Here is a 23,756-nt window from a genome sequence, read left to right as displayed (position 1 = left end):
TGGGTGTGTGTCAGTGTTACAGTGACGGGTGGGTCAGTGTTACAGTGAGTGGTATGGGTGTGTGTTTGTTTTACAATGAGGGGTGTGGGGGTCAGTGTCACAGTGAGGGGTGTGGGGGGTGTCGGTGTCACAGTGAGGGATGTGGTGGTGTGTCAGGTTTACAGTGAGGGGTGTGGGGTGTGTCGGTGTCACAGTGAGGGTTGTGGGTGGGTATCACTTTTCCAGTGAGGGGTGTGGTGGTGTGTCGGTGTCACAGTGTGGGGTGTGGGGGTGTGTCACTGTACAGTGAGGGGTGTGGAGGTGTGTTAGTGTCACAATGAGGGGTGTGGGGGGGTGTCGGTGTCACAGTGAAGGGTGTCGGGGGTGTCAATGTCACAGTGAGGGGTGTGGGGGGATGTGACAGTGTTACAGTGAGGGGTGTGGGGGGGTGTCAGTGTCACAGTGAGGGTTGTGGGTGGGTGTCACTTTTCCAGTGAGGGGTGTGGTGGGGTGTCAGTGTCACAGTGTGGGGTGTGGGGGTGTGTCACTGTACAGTGAGGGGTGTGGAGGTGTGTTAGTGTCACAATGAGGGGTGTGGGAGTAGTCAGTTTTACAGTGAGGGGAGTTGGGGGGTGTCGGTGTCACAATGAGGGATGTGGGGGGGTGTCGGTGTCACAGTGATTTTGTGGGTGTGTGTCAGTGTCACAGTGACGGGTGTGTCAATGTTACAGTGAGTGGTATGGGTGTGTGTTTGTTTCACAATGAGGGGTGTGGGGGTCAGTGTCACAGTGAGGGGTGTGGGGGGGTGTCGGTGTCACAGTGAGGGGTGTTGGGGGATGTCGGTGTCACAGTGAGGGGTGTGGGGGGTACGTCAGTGTCACAGTGAGGGGTGTGGGGGTCAGTGTCACAGTGAGGGGTGTGGGGGGGTGTTGGTGTCACAGTGAGGGGTGTGGGGGGTACGTCAGTGTCACAGTGAGGGGTGTGGTGGTGTGTCAGTGTTACAGTGAGGGGTGTGGGGGGTGTCAGTGTCACAGTGAGTGTTGTGGGGTGTGTCAGTGTGACTAAGCGGTATAGGGGGTTGTCGGTGTCACGGTGAGGGGTGTGGGGGGCTGTCAGTGTCACAGTGAGGGGTGTGGTGGGCTGTCAGTGTCACAGTGAGCAGTGCAGGGGGATGTCGGTGTCACAGTGAGCGGTGTGGGGGGTTGTCAGTGTCAGATTGAGGGGTGTGGAGGTGTGTCGGTGTCACAGTGAAGGGTGTGGGGGTGTGTCGGTGTTACACTGAGGGGTGTGGGGGGTGTCGATGTCACAGTGAGGGGTGTGGAGGTTGTCAGTGTTACAGTGAGGGGTGTGGGGGGGTGTCAGTGTCACAGTGAAGGGTGTGAGGCTGTGTCAATGTTACAATGACGGGTGTGGGGGTGTGTCGGTGTTACAGTGAGGGGTATGGCGGGGGCAGTGTCACAGTGCGAGGTGTGGGGGTGTGTCGGTGTCACAGTGAGGGGAGTGGGGGTGTGTCAATGCTACAGTGTGGGGTGTGGGGATGTGTCGGTGTCACAGTGTGGGGAATGGGGGGTGTCGGTCTCCCAGTGAGAGGTGTGGGGGGGTGGCAGTGTCACAGTGAGAGGTGTGGGAGTAGTCAGTTTTACAGTGAGGGGAGTGGGGGGGTGTCAGTGTCACAGTGAGGGGTGTGGCGTGGTGTCGGTGTCACAATGAGGGATGTGAGGGGGTGTCGGTGTCACAGTGATTTTGTGGGTGTGTGTCAGTGTCACAGTGACGGGTGTGTCAGTGTTACAGTGAGTGGTATGGGTGTGTGTTTGTTTTACAATGAGGGGTGTGGGGGTCAGTGTCACAGTGAGGTGTGTGGGGGGTGTCGGTGTCACAGTGAGGGGTGTGGTGGTATGTTCGTGTCACAGTGAGGGGTGTGGTGGTGTGTCAGGTTTACAGTGAGGGGTGTGGGGTGTGTCGGTGTCACAGTGAGGGGTGTGGGGGGATGTGACAGTGTTACAGTGAGGGGTGTGGGGGGGGGTGTCGGTGTCACAGTGAGGGGTGTGGGGGGATGTGACAGTGTTACAGTGAGGGGTGTGGGGGGGGTGTCGGTGTCACAGTGAGGGTTGTGGGTGGGTGTCACCTTTCCAGTGAGGGGTGTGGGGGTGTGTCGGTGTCACAGTGAGGGGTGTGGTGGTGTGTCAATGACACAGTGAGGGCTGTGGGGGGGTGTCGGTGTCACAGTGAGGGGTGTGGTGGTGTGTCAATGACACAGTGAGGGTTGTGGGGGTGTGTCAGTGTGACTGAGTGGTGTGGGGGGTTGTCGGTGTCACAGTGTGGGGGTGTGTCACGGTTACAATGAGGGGTGTGGGGAGTGTCGGTGTCACTGTGAGGGATGTGGGGGTTGTCAATGACACAGTGAGGGGTGTGGGGGTGTGTCAGTGTGACTGAGTGGTGTGGGGTTGTGTCACGGTTACAATGAGGGGTGTGGGGAGTGTCGGTGTCACAGTGAGGGGTATGGGGGGTGAGTCAGAGTTACAGTGATGGGTATGGGGGTGTGTCGGTGTCACAGTGAGGGGTGGGGGGTGTGTCAGTGTCACAGTGTGGGGTGTGGGGGGGTGTCACGGTTACAATGTGGGGGTGTGGGGGGGTGAGTCAGTGTTACAGTGATGGGTATGGGGGTGTGTCGGTGTCACAGTGAGGGGTGTGGGGGTGTCGGTGTCACAGTGAGGGATGTGGGGCTGTGTCAATGTTACAATGACGGGTGTGGGGGTGTGTCGGTGTTACAGTGAGGGGTGTGGTGGGGGCAGTGTCACAGTGCGAGGTGTGGGGGTGTCGGTGTCACAGTGAGGGGTGTGGTGGGGGCAGTGTCACAGTGCGAGGTGTGGGGGTGTGTCGGTGTCACAGTGAGGGGAGTGGCGGGGGCAGTGTCACAGTGCGAGGTGTGGGGGTGTCGGTGTCACAGTGAGGGGAGTGGGGGTGTGTCACTGTTACAGTGAGGGTTGTGGGGATGTGTAGGTGTCACAGTGAGGGGTGTGGGGGTGTGTCGATGTCACAGTGAGGGGTGTGGGGGTGTGTTAGTGTTACAGTGAGAGGTGTGGGGGGGTGTCAACGACACAGTGAGGGGAGTGGGGGTGTGTCAATGCTACAGTGTGGGGTGTGGGGATGTGTCGGTGTCACAGTGTGGGGAATGGGGGGTGTCGGTCTCCCAGTGAGAGGTGTGGGGGGGTGGCAGTGTCACAGTGAGAGGTGTGGGAGTAGTCAGTTTTACAGTGAGGGGTGTGGGGGGTGTCAGTGTCACAGTGAGGGGTGTGGCATGGTGTCGGTGTCACAATGAGGGATGTGAGGGGGTGTCGGTGTCACAGTGAGGGATGTGAGGGGGTGTCGGTGTCACAGTGATTTTGTGGGTGTGGGGGTCAGTGTCACAGTGACGGGTGTGTCAGTGTTACAGTGAGTGGTATGGGTGTGTGTTTGTTTTACAATGAGGGGTGTGGGGGTCAGTGTCACAGTGAGGGGTGTGTGGGGTGTCAGTGTCACAGTGAGAGGTGTGGTGGTGTGTCAGGTTTACAGTGAGGGGTGTGGGGTGTGTCGGTGTCACAGTGAGGGGTGTGGGGGGATGTGACAGTGTTACAGTGAGGGGTGTGGGGGGGGTGTCGGTGTCACAGTGAGGGTTGTGGGGGTGTGTCACTGTACAGTGAGGGGTGTGGAGGTGTGTTAGTGTCACAATGAGGGGTGTGGGTGGGTGTCACTTTTCCAGTGAGGGGTGTGGTGGTGTGTCGGTGTCACAGTGTGGGGTGTGGGGGTGTGTCACTGTACAGTGAGGGGTGTGGAGGTGTGTTAGTGTCACAATGAGGGGTGTGTGGGGGGTGTCAGTGTTACAGTGAGGGGTGTGGGGGGGTGTCGGTGTCACAGTGAAGGGTGTCGGGGGTGTCAGTGTCACAGTGAGGGGTGTGGGGGGATGTGACAGTGTTACAGTGAGGGGTGTGGGGGGGGTGTCGGTGTCACAGTGAGGGTTGTGGGTGGGTGTCACTTTTCCAGTGAGGGGTGTGGTGGTGTGTCGGTGTCACAGTGTGGGGTGTGGGGGTGTGTCACTGTACAGTGAGGGGTGTGGTGGTGTGATAGTGTCACAATGAGAGGTGTGGGGGAGTAGTCAGTTTTACAGTGAGGGGAGTTGGGGGGTGTCAGTGTCACAGTGAGGGGTGTGGGGGGGTGTCGGTGTCACAGTGTGGGATGTGGGGGGGTGTCACTGTACAGTGAGGGGTGTGGTGGTGTGTTAGTGTTACAGTGAGGGGTGTGGAGGTGTGTTAGTGTCACAATGAGGGGTGTGGGAGTAGTCAGTTTTACAGTGAGGGGAGTGGGGGGTGTCAGTGTCACAGTGAGGGGTGTGGCAGGGGTGTCGGTGTCACAGTGAGGGATGTGAGGGGGTGTCGGTGTCACAGTGATTTTGTGGGTGTGTGTCAGTGTCACAGTGACGGGTGTGTCAGTGTTACAGTGAGTGGTATGGGTGTGTGTTTGTTTTACAGTGAGGGGTGTGGGGGTCAGTGTCACAGTGAAGGGTGTCAGGGGGTGTCAGTGTCACAGTGAGGGGTGTGGGGGGGTGTCAGTGTCACAGTGAAGGGTGTCGGGGGGTGTCAGTGTCACAGTGAGGAGTGTGGCGGGGGTGTCGGTGTCACAATGAGGGATGTGGGGGGGTGTCGGTGTCACACTGATTTTGTGGGGGTGTGTCAGTGTTACAGTGAGTGGTGTCGGTGTGTTTGTTTTACAATGAGGGGTGTGGGGGTCAGTGTCACAGTGAGGGGTGCGGGGGGGGTGTCAGTGTCACAGTGAGGGGTGTGAGGGGGGTGTCATTGTCACAGGGAGGAGTGTGGCGGGGGTGTCGGTGTCACAATGAGGGATGTGGGGGGGTGTCGGTGTCACACTGATTTTGTGGGTGTGTGTCAGTGTCACAGTGACGGGTGTGTCAGTGTTACAGTGAGTGGTATGGGTGTGTGTTTGTTTTACAGTGAGGGGTGTGGGGGTCAGTGTCACAGTGAGGGGTGCGGGGGTGTGTCACTGTTACACTGAGAGGGGTGGGGTGTGTCAGTGTCACTGTGAGGGGTGTGGGGGGGTGTCAATGACACAGTGAGGTGTGTGGGGTGTGTCAGTGTGACTGAGCGGTGTGGGGAGTTGTTGGTGTCACGGTGAGGGGTGTGGAGGTGTGTTGATGTTACAGTGAGGGGTGTGGAGGTATGTTGGTGTTACAGTGAGGGGTGTGAGGGTGTGTCAGTGTCACAGTGTGGGGTGTGGGTGGGTGTCACGGTTACAATGAGGGGTGTGGGGTGTGTCGGTGTCACTGTGTGGGGTGTGGGTGGGTGTCACGGTTACAATGAGGGGTGTGGGGTGTGTCGGTGTCACAATGAGGGGTGTGGGGTGTGTCGGTGTCACAGTGAGGGGTGTGGGGGGTGAGTCAGTGTTACAGTGATGGGTATGGGGGTGTGTCGGTGTCACAGTGAGGGGTGTGGGGGTGTCGGTGTCACAGTGAGGGATGTGGAGGTGTGTCAGTGTCACAGTGAGGGTTGTGGGGGTGTGTCAGTGTTACAATGACGGATGTGGGGGGGTGTCGGTGTTACAGTGAGGGGTGTGGCGGGGGCAGTGTCACAGTGCGAGGTGTGGGGGTATGTCGGTGTCACAGTGAGGGGTGTGCGGGTGTGTCACTGTTACAGTGAGGGTTGTGGAGATGTGTTGGTGTCACAGTGAGGCGTGTAGGGGTGTGTCAGTGTTACATTGAGGTGTGTTGGGGCGTGTCGGTGTCACAGGTCACAGTGAGGGGTGTGGGGGGTGTCAGTGTTACAGTGATGGGTGTGGGATTGTGTCAGTGTCACAGTGAGGGGTGTGGGGGTATGTCAGTGTCACAGTGAGGGTTGTGGGGGTGTGTCAGTGTTTCAGTGAGGGGTGTGGGGGTGCGTTAGTGTTACAGTGAGGGTTGTGGGGGGTGTCGGTGTCACAGTGAGGGATGTGTCAGTGTCACAGTGAGGGGTGTGGGGGGTTGTCGGTGTCACAGTGAGGGATGTGGGGGGGTGTCGGTGTCACAGTGAGGGGTGTGGTGGTGTGTTGGTGTCACAGTGTGTGGTGAGTCAGTGTCACAGTGAGGGGTGTGGGGGTGTGTCAGTGTTGCAGTGAGGGGTGTGGTGATGTGTCACTGTTATAGTGAGGGGTGTTGGGTGTGTCAATGTCACAGTGTGGAGTTGGGGGTGTGTCAGTGTTGTAATGAGGGTTCTGTCCTTGTTATAATGAGGGGTCAGGTGCGTCTATCAAATTTACTGTTTGGGACTGAGGTAAAATACCGGAATTACCTGGTGCGTACCATGTAGAACAAGGCCATATTTCGATATTTCTGCTCACAAGCGGTCTATCCATGCTAAAAGGATTGAATAATCTTCAACAGTCAGGTATAATATCATTTCACACTAATTTCTTGTCAGACTCTCAAATTGATCTTTACGAGAGTGGAAACAAACAAGCAGGCGTTAAAAGGACAGGAGTTTTCTTCCACCGTCTTTGTTGCCTGCACAAAATGTGATATAAAATCCAGCTCATCATGGTCAGAGCCGTGAACAAGGTGAAAATAAAATGAAGGTCTGATTGAATCCATCTGCTGCACCTGGTGGCCATGTTTATCCTAATGAGGGGAAATGAGAAGTTGCTGGCACACTGTGAGTGCAGTAATGGGAGCTGACACTGGTGCTAACAGGATCAGATCCAAGAGAGAAAAATCTTCCTTTGGTAAAGCTGTCCCCTTCAGTGCAATCTCCCCTGCACAATGGGAACAAAACACAGAAACTGGGACAACTCACTGGCCGCATCAGCACAGATGAAAACATTGCTGTGTTCTTTCACAACAATTGCCCCGTGAAGGTTTTACTGACCTTCAGATGAACTGTAAATGCTTTTGTGACTGAACTTTCCCCATTAGGCCCAACACCATGGTGGGGATCTTGTTAACCTTAGAGATGTCCTTCTCAGGATTCTGAGGGGCATCTGTGTTCAGGTCATCTCCCCAGCCTTTGGTCTAGGTGAGCATTCAAGTCTAGCCCGGACAGGAAAGAAACAGCAGTAACAACTTGCATTTGTATAGCACCCATAACAGCCCAAACTCATCCCAAGCTGTGCACAGAGGTGTAATGGATACCAAACCTTAGATGAGAAAGATCAAAAGTGACTGAAAGCGTTTCAAGTTTTAGTTAGGGTCCGAAATGCAAAATTGATAGGGTTTGGGAATTTGGGAAATGAGCGACCTAGGATGCTGAAGACAGTACCCTCAGTGGTCAAGAGATGGTCAAGGGGTCAGATCCAGAACAACAGAGAGGAGGTGCTGGACAGGAATAGGTTAGGGGTAGAGAATGGAGAGACTTAAAGGTGATTTAAACACAAGAATGACACTTTAAATCAGTGATTTGAAAGTATGGGAAGTAACATAGGTCGGCAAGGATGGGGGATGGGCAAGTGGGATTTGTGGGATTTGGGCAGTAAGGATATCTATTTCATAGAATCCCTACAGTGTGGAAGGAGGCTATTCAGCCTAAAGAGTCCATACTGATCCTCCGAAAGCATCCCTCCCAGACCCACCCTATAACCCTGCATAACCCATGGCTAATCCACCCAGCCTGTTACACCTTGGACAATTTAGCATGGCCAAGCTGCCTCACAACACCAGGGTCCTGGGTTCAATTCCTACCTGTCTGTGTGGAGTTTGTACATTCTCCCCGTGTCTGCGTGGGTTTCCTCCGGGTGCTCTGGTTTCCTCCCACAGTCCAAAAATGTGCAGGTCAGGTTAATTATCCATGCTAAATTGCCCACAGTGTTAGGTGCATTAGTCAGGGGTAAATATGGGTTTGGATGGGTTTCTCTTCAGAGGGCTGGGGTGGACTTGTTGGGCCAAAGGGCCTGTTTCCACACTGTAGAGAATCTAATCTAATCTTAAACCACCTAACCTGCACAATTTGGACTGTGTGAGGAAACCCACACAGACACAGGGGAATATGCAAACTCCACACAGAGAGTTGCCTGAGGGTAGAATCGAACCTGGGTCTCTGGCTGTGTGAGGCATCAGTGCTAATCATTGAGCCACCACGCCACCCCAATACAGGTAGCAGAATATGCGATCTGTTGAAATATACGTATTTTGAAATGAGAGAAGTGGAAAACAAGTTTGTTTCAGACCTGTCAGAATATTCCTAACCTCTTTTTGGAGTTGCAGCCATTTGGTAGCTGTCAGTTGCCAGAGCTGTAGGCTCGTGTGGATGTGAGTATTGTACTTTCCTTGATGCCAATCATGTTATGATGGTTGAATCTATTGAATATGTAAGTTCTGCGCAGGCTTTGAATCCTACAGGAATCACCAAAGGGTAGAATTTGTTAACAAGTTTTATTTGTTTTTTTTTTGCTTCCTAGTCAGCTGCAATAAAACTTTCCCTTCCAACAATCTATATTAGCTCTGCAGCCCAAACTATATTGACACACTGTCAATGGTAATTTATCTGTTATCCCATGAGTCTGTCCCAGTTTCAAACATTGTCATTCCTTTCTTCTTGAGTCTATTCCATGCATTATCTACTGATGAATTCCACAAACAATCCAGAAGGCTTTGAGATTTGCAAACTATAAAATAATGTTCTAGAATCTGTTCCCTCTACAACTTCTGTGTTTGCAATCAGCAGGATGCATAGCAATAACTCATCAAGATTACATGGCACTACCTTCCTCCCCTGTGCATCCACCATGGAGATGGTTAAGATAACCATGACTGACGTAACTCCATAAAGGCCGGTATCCATTCACCAAGACACCCTTCATTTACACATGAACAGTCCTTGACTATAATACGGCCCTTATAAAGAGTCAGGCACCAGAGTGTTAATATCTCTGACATGCAACCTATTTTTGTCAGCCAGGGCTCCCTGATTGGACCAGGTTAGCAGCCCCAATTAGAGAACTCATATTCTATGAGGTCCAGCTGGCTGACCTCATTACTATCATTACAATGACGATGAAGGGAGAGGTGTGGTCACCATTTGTTCTAAGTTCTCTTTCAAAATGTCAAAAGGGTGGCACGGTGGCTCAGTGGTTAGCACTGCTACCTCACAGCACCAGGGTCCCAGGTTCGATTCCTGCCTCGGGTGACTGTCTGTGTGGAGTTTGCACACTCTCCCCGTGTCTGCGTGGGCTTCCTCCAGGTGCTGCGGTTTCCTCCCACAGTCCAAAGATGTGCAGGTCAGGTGAATTGGCCTTACTAAATTGCCCATAGTGTTTTGTGCATCAGTCAGAGGGAAATGGGTCTGGGTGGGTTACTCTTCAGAAGGTCGGTATGGACTGGTTGGGCCAAAGGGCTGTGTTTCCACACTGTAGGGAATTTAATCTAATCATTCTGACTTTGTGCTAAATGTTGTTGCTTCATTGTAGTGGGTAAATGTCCAGGAATTCCCTCCTTAAAACCACAGAGGAAAGCACCATTGTCACGAGTACTGTAGAGATTTAAGAATTAAGCTCACCATCATGTCGTATTTATTATAATCATCCAATTGCCGGTCAGTAACTAGAGATTGATTTCTTTGTGGATTTGTTTATTTAAAATAGTAAAACAGAGTTCAGGTTATGAAGCAGGCATGACAAGCCAATTGATTTCAGTATGTGCAGATTCCAAATTCAGCGGAGACTAAGTATCTTATGGTCTTCCAGAAACGTATCAGCCATGATTGAATGGCAAAGCAGACTTGGTGGGCTGAATGGCCTAATTTCTGGTCCTATGTCTTATGGTCTTAAGTGTCAGGAAGAGATGCAACATTCTATACAAACAACACACAAAGTCGTTAAAACTAAACTTTCTTAAAGGCAAGATACACACACAACACACTCCCTTGTTCAAGCACAAAATGCAGTCTTGCAAACATCAAGATAATAAATGTATGAACAAAAGCGCACACAAGCAAAATTCCTCTATTCTGAGGGCAATGTTGATCTGCCATGCCAAGCGGGCAATCATCATCAAGTGGCTCAGTAGGGATGATACGGTGGCTCAGTGGTTAGCACTACTGCCTCACAGTGACAGGAACCTGGGTTCAATCCCAGCCTTGGGCAACTGACTGTGTGGAGTTTACATGTTCTCCTGCATCTGCGTGGATGTGCTCTGGTTTCCTCCCACAGTCTAAACATGTGCAGGTTAGGTGGATTGGCCATGCTCAATTGTCCGGAGTGCCCAGGGATGTGCAGGCTGGGTGGATTAGCCATGGGGAAATGCAGGGTTACAGGGATAAAATTTGGTCTGGCTGGGAAGTTTCCCAGATGGTTGAATGGCTTCTTTCTGTAATGTGGGAATTCTATGATCAGTCATTCAAGGAAAAATTCTCATGAGAGGGTCACACTGGCATAGTCTTCTGATGTTAGATATTGGTAATAACTGGGGAGAGTATCGAGGATTTGTCTTACTAATACTGTGGTGCGTGTTGAATGTACTGTGACGAAGTGGGATTTCAAAGTAAATTGTAAGGAATAGGAACAGGCTATATGACAACTCTCACCTGCTTTGCTATTCAATAACATCATGGTTCAATGCTGCACTAAATTCTGTCCTCTTACCAAAACCCTTGATAGTGCAATATATATCAATCTTAGTGTTGAAAATATATGATTATCCAGAATTCAGAAAGGATTGTCAAGCTGGATCTCTTTTGAACATAAAAGTGATCTAGTCGGTGTCTTTAAAGGTTTTGATCGAATCAATACAGAGAAAATGTTTCTGCATGTGGGGGAAAAGCACAACAGACCATCAATAAAACATCAGCACCAAGGAATCCAATGTGGAATTCAGAAGAAACTTCTTCACATCTGAAGGATTTGGAATGTGCTTCCACAGGGAGAGGTTGAAGCAAAACGTGTCGATGCATTTAAGTGGAAATTAGACAAACCTTTGGGGAGAGGGGAATGGATAGTTACAGTGGTAGATTTAGATAAAAGATAGGAAGAGAATTGAGCAGAGCATAAGCTCTAGCATCGATAGCTGGGCTGAATGGCCTCTTTCAATGCTGTGTATCTTGATTAATCTTCTCTTGAACAGAGAATTCCAAAGGTTTACAACCCTCAGAATGAATAATTATCTCTTCAAGTCAGTCCTAAATGTCTGAACACTTCGTTATTGCTGAGCTCTCCAGCTCGGGGAAACAGCCACTATACATCTTCATGTACCACCTTTCAAGGGCTTTAGATGGTTCAGCGAAACCAGCTCTCATTCTTCTCAACTCCAGAGAATAATTGTCCATTTTACTCAGTGCCCCTTCAGAGGAGCCTCCTCACCCCAGGATCAGTCTGGGTAACCTTGGTCACATCGCCTCGAAAACTGTGCCCAGTACTTCAGTTGGGGTCCCTCCAAGGCCCTGTATAATTGTAGGAAGGCTTCCAAACCCATTGTAATAAACCACAGACCATTTACCTTCCTAACTATGGGATGTGCCTGCAGGCTGCAGTAACCTCAGGGAAATGGACAATGGGAAATGAGGAGTGTTTGGATATTTGCATCTTTCTCATTTCAAACAGTGCAAATTGTTCTGATAACAATGATTGAAAGCATTGCTATCATGGTGACAGATGTCACAGTTAGTGTTGGTCCTGATCCATAGGGATCAGTGTGGGGCCAGTTCAATCCTCATTCCCTTCTAACTTTGCAATTGTTGTACTGACAGTCCTCAGTGCGCCTGGAAGAAGGACAGGTAGGGAAAACATTAGTAATTGCTAAACCCGAACCCTGCTAGGAGATGTAAGTGTGTGGACATTAGATGTGCATAGGATTGGGTTCCATTTTGAATGATGCTGTGGTTGAATGCTCTGTTGGCAGTCACACATGGTAACATGGAGGGATTGAGCAAACTGGAAGTGACCCATTTGGTAAACATTCATCTAGGACAAACTGCTATTCATGCACAACTTAGAACTTTATTAATCATTTCTCGAATTTAATCTGACGACATGGAATACTGCATTCAATTCTGATCTCCCTGCTATGGGAAGGACATTGTGAAACTTGAAAGAGTCATAAGGATGTTGCCAGGGTTGCAAGGTTTGAGCTATAGGGAGAAGCTAAATTGTCTGACGCTGTTTTCCCTGGAGCGTCGGAAGCTTAGGGGTGACCTTATAGAGTTTTATAAAATCACGAGGGGCATGGATAGACTGAATAGCCAAGGTCTTTTCCCCAGGGTAGCAGAGTCCAAAAATAAACTGCATAGGTTTAAGGTACGAGGGGAAAGATTTAAAAGGGACCTAAGGCACAACGTTTTCACGCAGAGGGTGGTGCATGTATGGAATGAGTTGCCAGGGGAGGTGTGGAAGCTAGTACAATTATAGCATTTAAAAAGACATCTGGATGGGTATATGAGTAGGAAGGGTTTATGGGATATGTTGGCAAATGGGACTAGATTAGTTTAGGATATCTGGTCAGCATGGATGAGTTGGACCAAAGGGTCTGTTTCTGTGCTGTACAGCTCTTTGACAATAACTTATATATTACTTGAAAGAGAAAGAAATCTCAAGGATTATTAATATTTCTAAATCGCCTTCAGTGAAGTAAAATGATCAAGATGCTTTCAGAGGGAATGTTGTGAAACACAATATGACAGGGTGCCATCGAAGGAGGTATTAGAATGAGAGATCAAAAGATTTGGTGAAAAAGGTAAGCCTGAAGGAATCTGAAAGGAAAGGACAGAGCTGATGAGGATGTGAGGTTTAAACAGCAAATTTAAGAGATTTGGGCCTTGACAACTGAAGGTCAGCCACCACTGGTGGATCGATGAAAACCATGAATGTGGCAGAGCACAGAGATCATGGATGGCTGTGGGCTGGAAGAGGTATGGGCGGTGGAGGGGGAGGAGGCCATGGTGGGATTTGAAGAGTGTGGAAGGGAGAGATTTAGTGGCGTACGACCAGCCCTAAGAGATGGTTTTGGGAATTTTGCTTTTGGAGTGGGGAAAAGGGCAAGTTTGAGGCCCTATCAAGAGTGGAGAGAGTGACATGAGGAGCTGAGCAAGGAGGGAGTTTCAGAGTGGGAAGCTGTAGCTGCCACAAATGGTGAGGCATGGGGATTGTTCATAAAGCAGGGGCTCCGAGACAGTGAATATTCAAGGAGGAATTATAGGATGGAGCAGATGAGGCAAAAACATCACTCAGCATCTTTATCTATGAGCTATATTTTGTTGTTTTGAAGATCAAAAACTACAAGATTAAAACAAATCTTTGAAGCTTCCAAAGGCATTGTGGATTCCTATGAACCAGCATCTTGGATCCATGCATTCCAGATATTGTTAAAAGCTGCTCAGAATGAAACATCTTTTTCCCTGACTGCAGGAGGCTCTGATTTTGGTTCCTACAAATGAAGTTAGGCCTCCTTAGATAAGGTAATTGAGGTTGTCACTACCCCTGCTGTCTGTGTAAGCTGAACCACATCAGTTTATAATCACAGGTTCCAGCACTGTTTGCTGTACACACCACCAGAAAAGGCCGTGATGCCGGACCCCACGCAGTCACTGTCAAATGAGCTCAAAATACATTTAGTTCCCTTTCTGCTTTTGTATAAGCTGCAGTGATTCAGACAAACATCAATTAAATACAACAACGTACATTTAATGGACTTACAAAGCTAGCTTGAATTCTGTTCAAGTTTTGAATTATCTTTATTTAGGACATCACAAAGTCCTCTCTGAGGGAATCAGTCAAAGGATACATTTGACTGACACGTACCACTCTTCAGTGGATTAACAACTAATCACATTCTAACATAGCAATCACCTTCCACCAAAACAAAATGCCACAGATCAGCAATGCCCTCGTCACTGCTACATGCCAAATATGTTCCAATAAAAGACCGATCAATGCAGACCTGACGCTAGTCACATTCTAACAACATGCTACACACATGTAAACATTAATTACCAATCCAGATTCAAGAACAGAATGGATTTCAATTTTTGCAACATCACTTCAGAAGGGGTTTAGCACACTTGCCTTGTTAAGGCATTTGAGTATAGGAGTTGGGATGTTATGTTGAGGTTGTACAGGACACTGGTGAGGCCTCTTCTGGAATACTGTGTCCAGTTCTGGTCTCTCTATTACATGGCCTTCTTAAAACCTTTTTTAGATTAGATTAGATTAGCTTCCCTACAGTGTGGAAACAGGCCCTTCGGCTTAACAAGTCCACACTGACCCTCCGAAGAGCAACCCCCCTAGACCCATTCCCCTACATTTACCCCTGACTAATGCACCTAACACTATGGGCAATTTAGCATGGCCAATTCACCCAACCTGCACATCTTTGGACTGTGGGAGGAAACCAGAGCACCTGGAGGAAACCCACGGGGACAATGTGCAAACTCCACACAGACAGGCGGGAATTGAACCTGGGTCCCTGGCGCTGTGAGGCAGCAGTGCTAACCATCGTGCCACCTTATGGAGGTTTTTAACATCATCAGTAGGGAAGTGTTTTCGAACATACTTTTCTGTTTTGGCTGCACCATGAATACTGAGGTCAATTGAAAAGGAGCACATTAGTTGGACCAAATAGCTTCCCTTTACATACTTGATTGTCCTGCACAGTTGCATGATCTTTGGATGTGTTTTATCTGACATTGCAAAATAAGGAGATAATTCACATAAAATGTTGCAGAAATTCAGCAGGTCTGGCAGCATCTGTGGAGTGAGAAACAGAGTTAATGTTTTGAGAACAATCCTCTGCTCCTGTTTACACAAATTAGTAATGCCATGAGAAAACGGTACACAGCAAAAGGAGCAACAGTGGCAAAGGAAGCATCACATTTCACACCCACTGTTAGAAAAAAAAGAGAATAAGGAGGTTTAGCAAGCAGAAAAGCATTTCTGTTTAACATTTGAGGATTATGTACAATTTAGCTGAATACCCTTCACCCTTAACCTCACATTTTATTGCTCATGAAGTAAGATGCTTGTCTTCGGGTGTTTCTATGCCAACTGTGTACAAGGTACACCCAAGAGTTGGACTCGACTGAAATGGAAAATAAAATGTTTTTTTTTTGTCTTTTGAATAAAGTTTGTCGACAAAAGAAAGGGCTGAAGCAGTATGGAGGGGAGAGGAGGGGTTTGCAATTACTTTGAAACCAAGTCATGTTTTGTGCTTTCAAATGTTTCAGTCAGCTGGGTTGCATGACAATGTGGTCTCCGTAGCTCATAAATAATACATCGGCCTTGGCAGATAAGGAAAATATAACAAGATCCCATTAATTCGCCCGCTTCTGGCATGAACCAGTCGGGCAAAATTCAAATAAGGAGTAGAGTAAAAGCGTTCCATTAACTCTTCAACCCATTCACTTTGTTTGTATGATAGAGCAAAGAGTTCTACGTTGGTAGCTCTGCCTGAGAATGCCATCTCTGACCCTCATGAATTATACATAACTCTATCTCCTCTCTCTCTCTCTCTCTCTCTCTCTCTCTTTCTCTCTGAGGTTCTCATCTTACATTAAGGTGCCTGCTTGAAAGGCACTTTGCAAAGAAAACATCAGGAAAGTGGCAATGCTCTTTGGGGTCTGGCCAATTTAAAATACATGATAGGGACCAGGTTTCATCCTGAACTAATGTAACCTGTTTGTAGCAACTGACGATCATTTACATAAATAAATTATTGTGACGACCCCCTGCTCACCTCACCACGGGGACTCTGAATCAGTGAGCACTGAATAAGGAAACAGCTTTGTGATTGTGACAGAGGTTCTTAATAATGGGGAAACGGCCCAGTAGGTAATGTCGGCAAAGCATTTGGTCTCAGTGGCCACATGAGCAGCACAGACAGGCAATAGGAGAGATAGAAACATAGAAGATAGCAGCAGGAGGAGGCCATTCAGCCCTTTGAGACTGCTCTGCCATTCATCACGATCATGGCTGATTGTCCAACTCAACAGCCTAATCCTGCTTTCTCCCCATAACCTTTGATCCCATTCGCCCCCAGTGCTATATCTAGCCACCTCTTGAATGCATTCAGTGTTTTGGCATCAGTTACTTCCTGTGGGAATGAATTCCACAGGCTCACCATTCTTTGGGTGAAGAAATGTCTCCTCATCTCCATCTTAAATGGTCCACACTGAATCCTCAGACTGTGACGCCTGGTTCTGGATGCACCCACCATTGGGAACATCCTCCCTGCACCTATCCTGTCTACTCCTGTGGAATTTTATAAGCCTTTATCAGATTCCCCTCCTCACTCGTCTGAACTCCAGAAAAAGCAATTCTAACCTTGTCAATCTCTCCTCATACTTCAGTCCCGCCATCCCCAGAATCAGCCTGATCATCACGGTCATCATTGGTGGTCCCTCACAGATGAGGATGGCTTTCTTCCACTCTCAGGGTGAGTCCGTAGGTGGTTGATGGGGCTTCCGCAGACTCTGCCACGCTTGAGGCACAAGGTGATTAAGGGAAGAGGTGGATGGCACAGGTGTTCCTTTTGCTGTTTCTGCCTGGCTTCCGCTTTTACCTAACGGCATGTCTCGAGGAGCCTGTGCTTTCCCAGATACTCCTCCTCCCTTTTGGATAGGCTTGGGTCAGTGATTCCGAGCTGTCTGTGGGAACGCTGTACTCCCCCAGTGGGGCCTTGAGGGTGTTCCTGAAGCACTTCCTCTGTCCCACCTGAGGCTCACCTGCCATTTCGGAGCTGGGGAGTAGAGCACCTGCTCAGGGAGTCTCATGTTGGGCGTGGAGACGACGCGCCCAGCCCATCGCAGCCGATCAAGGAGGGCTTCAGTGCCTCAGTGCTGGGGATGTTGGCCTGATCGAGGACACTGGTGTTCCTGCTTCTGTCTTCCCAGCAGATTCTCAGGATCACGCATATGCAACGTTGGTGGGACTGCTCCAACGCCTTGAGGTGTCTGCAGTAGACAGTCCACCACAGCTCTATACACCGTGAGCTTGGTGTCAGATCTGATCCTGTTGTCCTCGAAGCCCCTTTTCCTCAGGCACCGAATCCTGAGGTAACTCACTGAAGGAAGTCCTGGATCTCATCATCAATAGCTGCTTTGGCCAATAGGACACTCGCGAGGTATTGGGAGCGGTCAATGCTCTCTACGGCCTCCCCTTGGACCTTGATGATTGGGGGGATTTGCTCGACAAGCCAGGTTGAAGAACCTTTGTCTTGCAGATGTTTAGAGTGAGACCCATGCTCTCTTATGCCTCCAAAAAGATGCAGAAAATGGGCTGAAGGTCATCCTTTGCATTTTCACGTACATACTGCAGCTTGACAGCACTGGTCAGGCTGACTTTGAAGGCTGCAGAGTGAGAATCATTTCTGGCTGGTTCTGTAGGTTAGCTCCTCTCCAGCAGGGAGCTAGTCAGCGGTGAGGTGAAGTACTGCAGCAAGGTAGATCGAGAACAGTATTGGGGCAATGACACACAGCCCTGCTTGACACTGGTCTGAAAGGGAAATGGGTCGGTTGGGGAGCTATTAATCATTACCACGACTTCGATGTCATCGAGGAGCAAAGGGTGGTGACAAACTTCCTGGAGTAGCCAAAGCGGAGAAGGCGGTCCATAATGCTTACTGGTTGATGATGTCAAAGGCCTTTGTAAGGTCAAAGGTGGACATGTACGGGGGAGGTTCTGTTCTCTGCATTTCTCCTGCAGCAGTCATGTAGTGAAAACCATGTATATTGTGCCCCTCAATGGCCAAAAGCCTCACTGTGATTTCAGGAGGCGTTCTTCAGCCACAGGGAGGAGACTGTTGAGGAGGACCATGGCGGTGACTTTTCCAACGATCGACAGCAGGTAGTTACCACAGTCGGACTTGTTCCCTTCTTTGAAAGTGTTCATGACTGTGACATCTTGAAGCTCCCCAGGGATGCTCTCCTGCTTCCAGATAAGGCAGACAGGGACATGTAGCTGCACTGGGAGCTCTGTGCCTCCGCACTTCAATGTCTCAGCGGGGATACCATCTGCCCCAGTGGCCTTGTTGTTTTTGAACTGGCGGATGGCCTTCTCTGTTTCGTGCAGGGCTGGGGCGTTGCTGAGGCTGCGGAGTGTAACGTGCTGTGGGATGTGATCAGGAATGCTTAGATCGACAACTGAGCCCTAGTTGAGGCAGTCTCTGAAGTGCTCCCCCAGTGTCATTTTATGACTTCTTTGTCTTTGATGAGAGTCACTCTGCCATTGGCCAGCAATGGGCTGGGGCCTTGGTTAAAAAATGGTCTTCACCGCCCAGAAGAAAGCCTGCACATCATGGTTTTCAGCCATTCATTGGGCCTTCAGTACTTTCCCCACCCACCACCTGTTCTTTATGTCACCAATTTGTTGTTGGACCTCAGCCTTCTGTCACCTGTAGGTCTGCCTTTTCTCTTCCGAGTACAGTTAATGTTTTCCCCTCAGAAATGTCGTGTGCTTCTGGTTTATCAATTCTTGGATCTCCTGACTATTCTGGTAAAACCAGACTTGGTGTTTCCTGGTTAAGTGACTGACCGAGTTGTTGCAGGCATTGATGATGGCGGCCTTGAGGATGGACCATAGGCTTTTGGGATCCTGTGACTCGATGTTGCTGAGGGTCGCTAGATTCGTGGAGAGGAGCTGGTTGTATGAGGCTCTCTTTTCCGGGTCTTTGAGTGCCTCAGTGTTGGACTTCTTGCAGCACTGCTTCTGTCTCTCTGCTGTGGCGGGGCTGTATTTATGTCAATCTTGACTCGAATCAGGCGATGGTGTGTCCAGCAGTCGGCGGCTTCTGTCCCAAGGTGCAGGTGATTCTCACATCTTTCCGTCCCTTGCTCTGATGATGACGTAGTCAAGGATATTCCAGTGTTGGGGGCGTGGGTGCTTTGTATTATGTCTTGTATTTGTCCCTTTGGTGGAACAGTGCGGTGGTGATGAGGAGGTTGTGTCTGCACATTTGGTCAGGAGAAGAGTGCCATTGGAGTTTTGTTACCCTCCCTCCCCCTTTCCCCATTACATCGTCCCAGAGGTCTGCACTTTTGCCAAGTCTGGCATTGAAGTCGCTGAAGGTGATTAGTTTGTCTGCTTCAGGGAGCTGAGCGAGAGATTGGTCAAGGCTAGGGTAGAATTTCCCCAGCTGCTGCATCAAGTGTTGGTGCATACACACTGAATACTGTGACATACTGAGCTCAAACAAGGGTAGGGTCGAATGTCATGAGGTGTTCCCTTATTCCACCGGGAGAGTCTCAGAGTTGGTCAACCAGTTCTTGTTTGACAGTGAAGCTGACTTCATGGATATGGTGGTGTTTGTCGGCCTTGCTTTTCCAGAGAAAGGTATAGCCTCCTCCTTTCTGTCTGGGCTGTCCTTCCCCTGCCCACTGGGTTTCACAGACCCCAGTGTGTGTTCCCATGGCAGCTAGTTAGAGAGAACATGCCAGGCAGGTGAATAGAGAGAGTAGTATTTGTTGAGGTGGGATGTGAGCTAAGATTGCAAAGCTAATAGATATTACTGACAATACACTTTTGCCATCAACGTCAATGGCATTCTCCCCCAGTGACAAGCAGCAAGGTCTTCCCTAGGTAGGTTTCTGAGCCTCGGTAGTCTCTGTGTGAAGCGCCTGTTTACGTAGAGAGAATGTTGAACATGAGAACACATCTTTGTATGGTGAATAGGTTGTATATTGTTCAGTCATGGAGTGTGGTTTCTGCACGTTGAGATTCAGACACAAATTCACCAGAGGGATGGTGGAAGTGTTCTTTGTTTGCTGGTGGACTTGGGAAAGCTGTGGAAGAGCTGGAAGATGAATCTGAATCCAGTTCTTATCGAGAACAGAAGCACACTCCTGCATAAGTTGACAATCTTCCTTAGAGAAAGTGGTTGGGCATGCAGTACAGAAGGGTGACGCAGATATGCTTGGTGATTCTAATAAGGGCACAATGAATGCTTTTATAGCATCTTACTATATCTTACTTTGTTTTGAAGAAGGGTGGCTGGACCTGAAACGTTAACTCTGATTTCTCTCCAGAGATGCTGCCAAACCTGCTGAATTTTTCCGGCAATTTCTGTTTTTGTTTCTGATTCCCAGCATCCTCAGTTGTTTGTTTAATTTATTCTGGAAATAGCAATGAGTTCTCAAGAGACATATGTTGATCAGAAATAAAGGAAACCATGCTTTTTATTTTTGAAATTGTGGCACTTGAATACCACTGTTCCAATTCCTGACCTTTCCTGACCTCAGCTAACTGGTTTCCCACAAGTGATTAGTGCACTCACATGGAAGCTCTAGATATCGAAACCCTGAGTTACAAGGATGTCATTAAGCTAATCTGTAAGACCACAGTGACCACTGCCATATAGTCTCCATTGTCCATTGGACATTTAGCCATATAGTTACAACAGAAAGATGGGGAGTTGGGAAATCAAGTTATTGGAGACCTGGACAGAGCAAGCAATCTGCAAAGAACAAACAGAATTGTCACAGCTCACAAAATGACAGCAGCCTCATGGACCCACACTGTTCCGTAGTAATACAATCATCAACAAATATTCTCTTCTTGCAATAATTCTGCGCATACTCCAAATAAAAACACACACACAAAAAAAAAGGCAAATCTTCTGGTGTTTGCAGAGTTGTGTTTGATCGAAGGGATGAGCACCATCTGCTCCTGGCACGGCCTGCCGTGAGTCACTTCAACGTCTTGGCAAAGCCTCCTTTAAACTTTACAAAACTGCCCAGAATGCAGGTCCTGGACGGGGTTTCTGGCTCAGGCTGTCAACAAGGTTCCCGAAGGGCTTCGAAAATAGCTTCTTGTTATGAGGAAGCGTCTGTGACACCTGTCAAAAGGTCACCTTCTGCTCATGGTGTTGTAGGGCCCCATTGAGATCTGACTTCACTGATGTTGTGCCGGGCAAACGCAGCCTCAGAACGAACTTGCAACCAGAGTTGGCTGCACAACAAACTGCTTATTCCCTCAACTGTTTGCTGTTCCCTTGGGTGCCTGTTATTCACACCACACAAATTGGAGCAAAGCATTTAATTTGACATCCAAATGCTACACATGGTCATTAGAAGTTGTCACATCGGTCTCAAGTTGTATCTATTTGGTTCCATTAGGAATGGAACAGATGGGAACCGTGCGGCTACAGGTGGAATTGACTCCCGGGACTGTTTACTACTGAGTTGTGACAAGTTAAGCAAACCTTCCTTTTGGTTGGTTTTAGGTAATTTGAGTTTTTACATTTTAAACTAACCTTTACTTCACAGGCTCTCTATTTATGTTAACATTTTTTATTTAAATCAGTCTTTATCATATTTTTACATCTGGCCAAACTTCATCTTCCACTTTAGAAGATTAATGACTGTTCATCACACTCTGGTTTTACATTAAGCGGGACGGATTGGTCTCCTTCAGTTACGAGACTTCCATTTTCCACAAATAAGTGCTCTCAACACTGCACCACCATATTTTCATGGCTAAAACCGCTTCCCCTGTCCTGACAGAGAATACATTTTTATTGGGTTTACATTGATGCAGAATCTAGGAGCTGACCTCGTTAAGATTGCACCTAGCAGTGGAACAAAGGAAACTAGGTCTTCATGCACTGATGCATGCAATAAGAACATTCTATCTTTTCCACCAATCTTCCTTTCAGTTGATGGCGGGATACCAGAGGTGTTAGGATGAAATTTGAGTGGCGAAGGAAGACAATGTTAATTAAGACTGTGGGACTGACACAATAATTCTACTCCAAAATAACACGCACATCACTTTTAATTGGTTGGTATTCCAATTGCTTTCTCCCTGGTCTTAATGATTTCTGTGCAGCTAAAAGTTTAAGATCATTATGTTCCGGGTAGTCCCAATCTGCTCAGTCAGCAATGCAAGCATCTTGCAATTATTTGTGCAGGTTAAAAAAAAATCTGCAAATAAGACCAGGCTGTCAGTGGTAGCTCCAACAAGCCTTAAGAATGGTTGCAATTTGATGGGACTTCTATGCAAGCTGAATTTGCAGTCTAATATGAAGGAGACAAGGTGGGAGGAATTTACATACTTCCCAAGTTTCTTCCAGTGGGTTTGACGGTAATTGGACACAAACTCTTCATTCCTCTGCCACCAGTGTTTCCCTTTTAAGTGCGTGAATGTTTTCAAGCCCTTGGTTACTCCAATTCAGTGTCTGAATTATCAGCCTCAAATTATTAGAATTTGCTTAAAAAATAATAGACATCTGAACAATTCATCTTATTAATGTGCAAATCAGTTAGTGATTGAATGAACAGATATCCATGAATTGCCACAAGTTGCTGGATGATTTTGTGCTGCACTGTTAGCTTCCAGGAAAAGACACCTTAACCTCCCTGTTGTTGTACTGGATTTGCTGAGTTTGTACATTAATTGTCTATTAAACTCGCCGTGGGAAGTTAGATCCCACAATTGACAGGATAAGCACCCTTTTGAAGATGTAATTGTTATTAATGCTTGTCAATCAATCATTTTTGCCCAGAAAGGGAACAATTGAGGTCTAATTGTATTCAAGTATTGAATTGCCGTGGAGGATTTTTAAGAGGTTCAAATTTTAAATATAGCTTTTTTTTCTTGCGGTCTCTTTTTTCTTCTTTTAATTTCCTCTTTCCTTGATTCTTCACTTTTCTTTCTGCATTTGATTTCATTCTAGTTTGTTTTTTTGCCCTCAGTCTTTCATTCTTAAGTCTATTGGTTAAGGAGGTGAACCTTTGGTCCCAGAAGCCCTTGCTATTCCATGTCACTGGGTGTTTTCACTCGCAGCAACTCTGTGGGCTGGTTTTGAGTTTAAAACTGAATGTGCACAAACACAAGATGACAGATTTGCTCCTGGGGCCAGTGTTTACTGCTCAGAACACCAGGCTTAGTGGTCAGTGCACCCAGAATCAGTCCCTCCCACCCCCCAGGAGTGGGTCATCCTACCAGAATGAGGAACACTGCAGCTAAGGCTAAAGAATTAACTTTGGTTTTTGTCTGTACAGCCGCACCCAGAGGTCCACGGATTGATGTGATCCCATCACGTGTTCAAGTCGGTGACACTGTTAAAATCGTCATAATGGGATTCCAGGTAACATGTATTCTCTCTTTGCTGACAAACTCTGAAGTAAATGCTAAAAGGTGAATTGTTCTTGAGCATCAGTGCAATCTCACAGTAACAGCAATACTCTCAGTCATATCTGCCCACGTGAAGCTCCTTGGAAAATGTTGCCACGTTAAGGGTGCTTTTTCAAAATGAGTAGTTGTTGGTGTAAAATAGTAGCAGACCAACTAAACAACTATTTGTAACCATACATTTATCTATGTCTAACACCAGCCATTACAAAAACAGTGAATAAGATTGAAAATCCTCATGAAAGTAAAGATTTTAATGAAGTGCATTGGCACACCTATCATTACAAGGGTAAAAAAGAACAGGTTAAAGAGCACATTTGGTCAAATGAAATAGCTGACAGAGTGGCAAGTAGGGTGCTTTCAGACCAAACTCAATATTCTCATTGCATTTGAAAATACTAAGTGTGGGAAAGATATCAAACTAATGCTAAGTTGGAGTCTCTCTCGCTTTCATGAAAATGGCACTCCTGTTACTTCAGTGAACCTACCTCTCAGCATGGCCTTGAAAAGTATAATTGGACCTAACTATTCTCTAAAGGTAAAGGCTGGCAAAGAGGAGATAAACGCGGATGGCCAGTGCTGCAGATGGAGGCGAAGGAGCCAAAAGTTTAATATGTCTCTTCAAGAGTTGTCAAGACGTAAAGAATAGAATAGAAAAGGAATTAATTCCGCGATATTGTACTTATGGCAGGAAAGGAGGAATTCAAACACCAGTC

The 23,756-nt window shown here is 48.0% G+C and overlaps 1 protein-coding gene across 2 annotated transcripts in view; it reads left to right on the top strand.

Annotated features, from left to right (window-relative positions):
* Positions 1-23,756, top strand: part of igsf21a (immunoglobin superfamily, member 21a) — a 392,300-nt gene that overhangs the window by 352,357 nt on the left and 16,187 nt on the right. For both annotated transcript variants that reach the window (XM_087980554.1, XM_043675638.2), the window contains one exon: positions 22,911-22,996. In XM_087980554.1, coding sequence (XP_087836680.1) covers positions 22,911-22,996 — 86 coding nt within the window. The remainder of the gene's footprint in view (positions 1-22,910; positions 22,997-23,756) is intronic.

The sequence above is a fragment of the Chiloscyllium plagiosum genome, unplaced genomic scaffold, assembly GCF_037043375.1.
Source record: "Chiloscyllium plagiosum isolate Xiang-an unplaced genomic scaffold, Cpla_swu_hap1 HiC_scaffold_37, whole genome shotgun sequence".
In the NCBI taxonomy this organism is placed as follows: domain Eukaryota; kingdom Metazoa; phylum Chordata; class Chondrichthyes; order Orectolobiformes; family Hemiscylliidae; genus Chiloscyllium; species Chiloscyllium plagiosum.
Note: the sequence above shows the minus strand (reverse complement) of the source record. Positions and strands in the feature narration are given on the sequence as shown.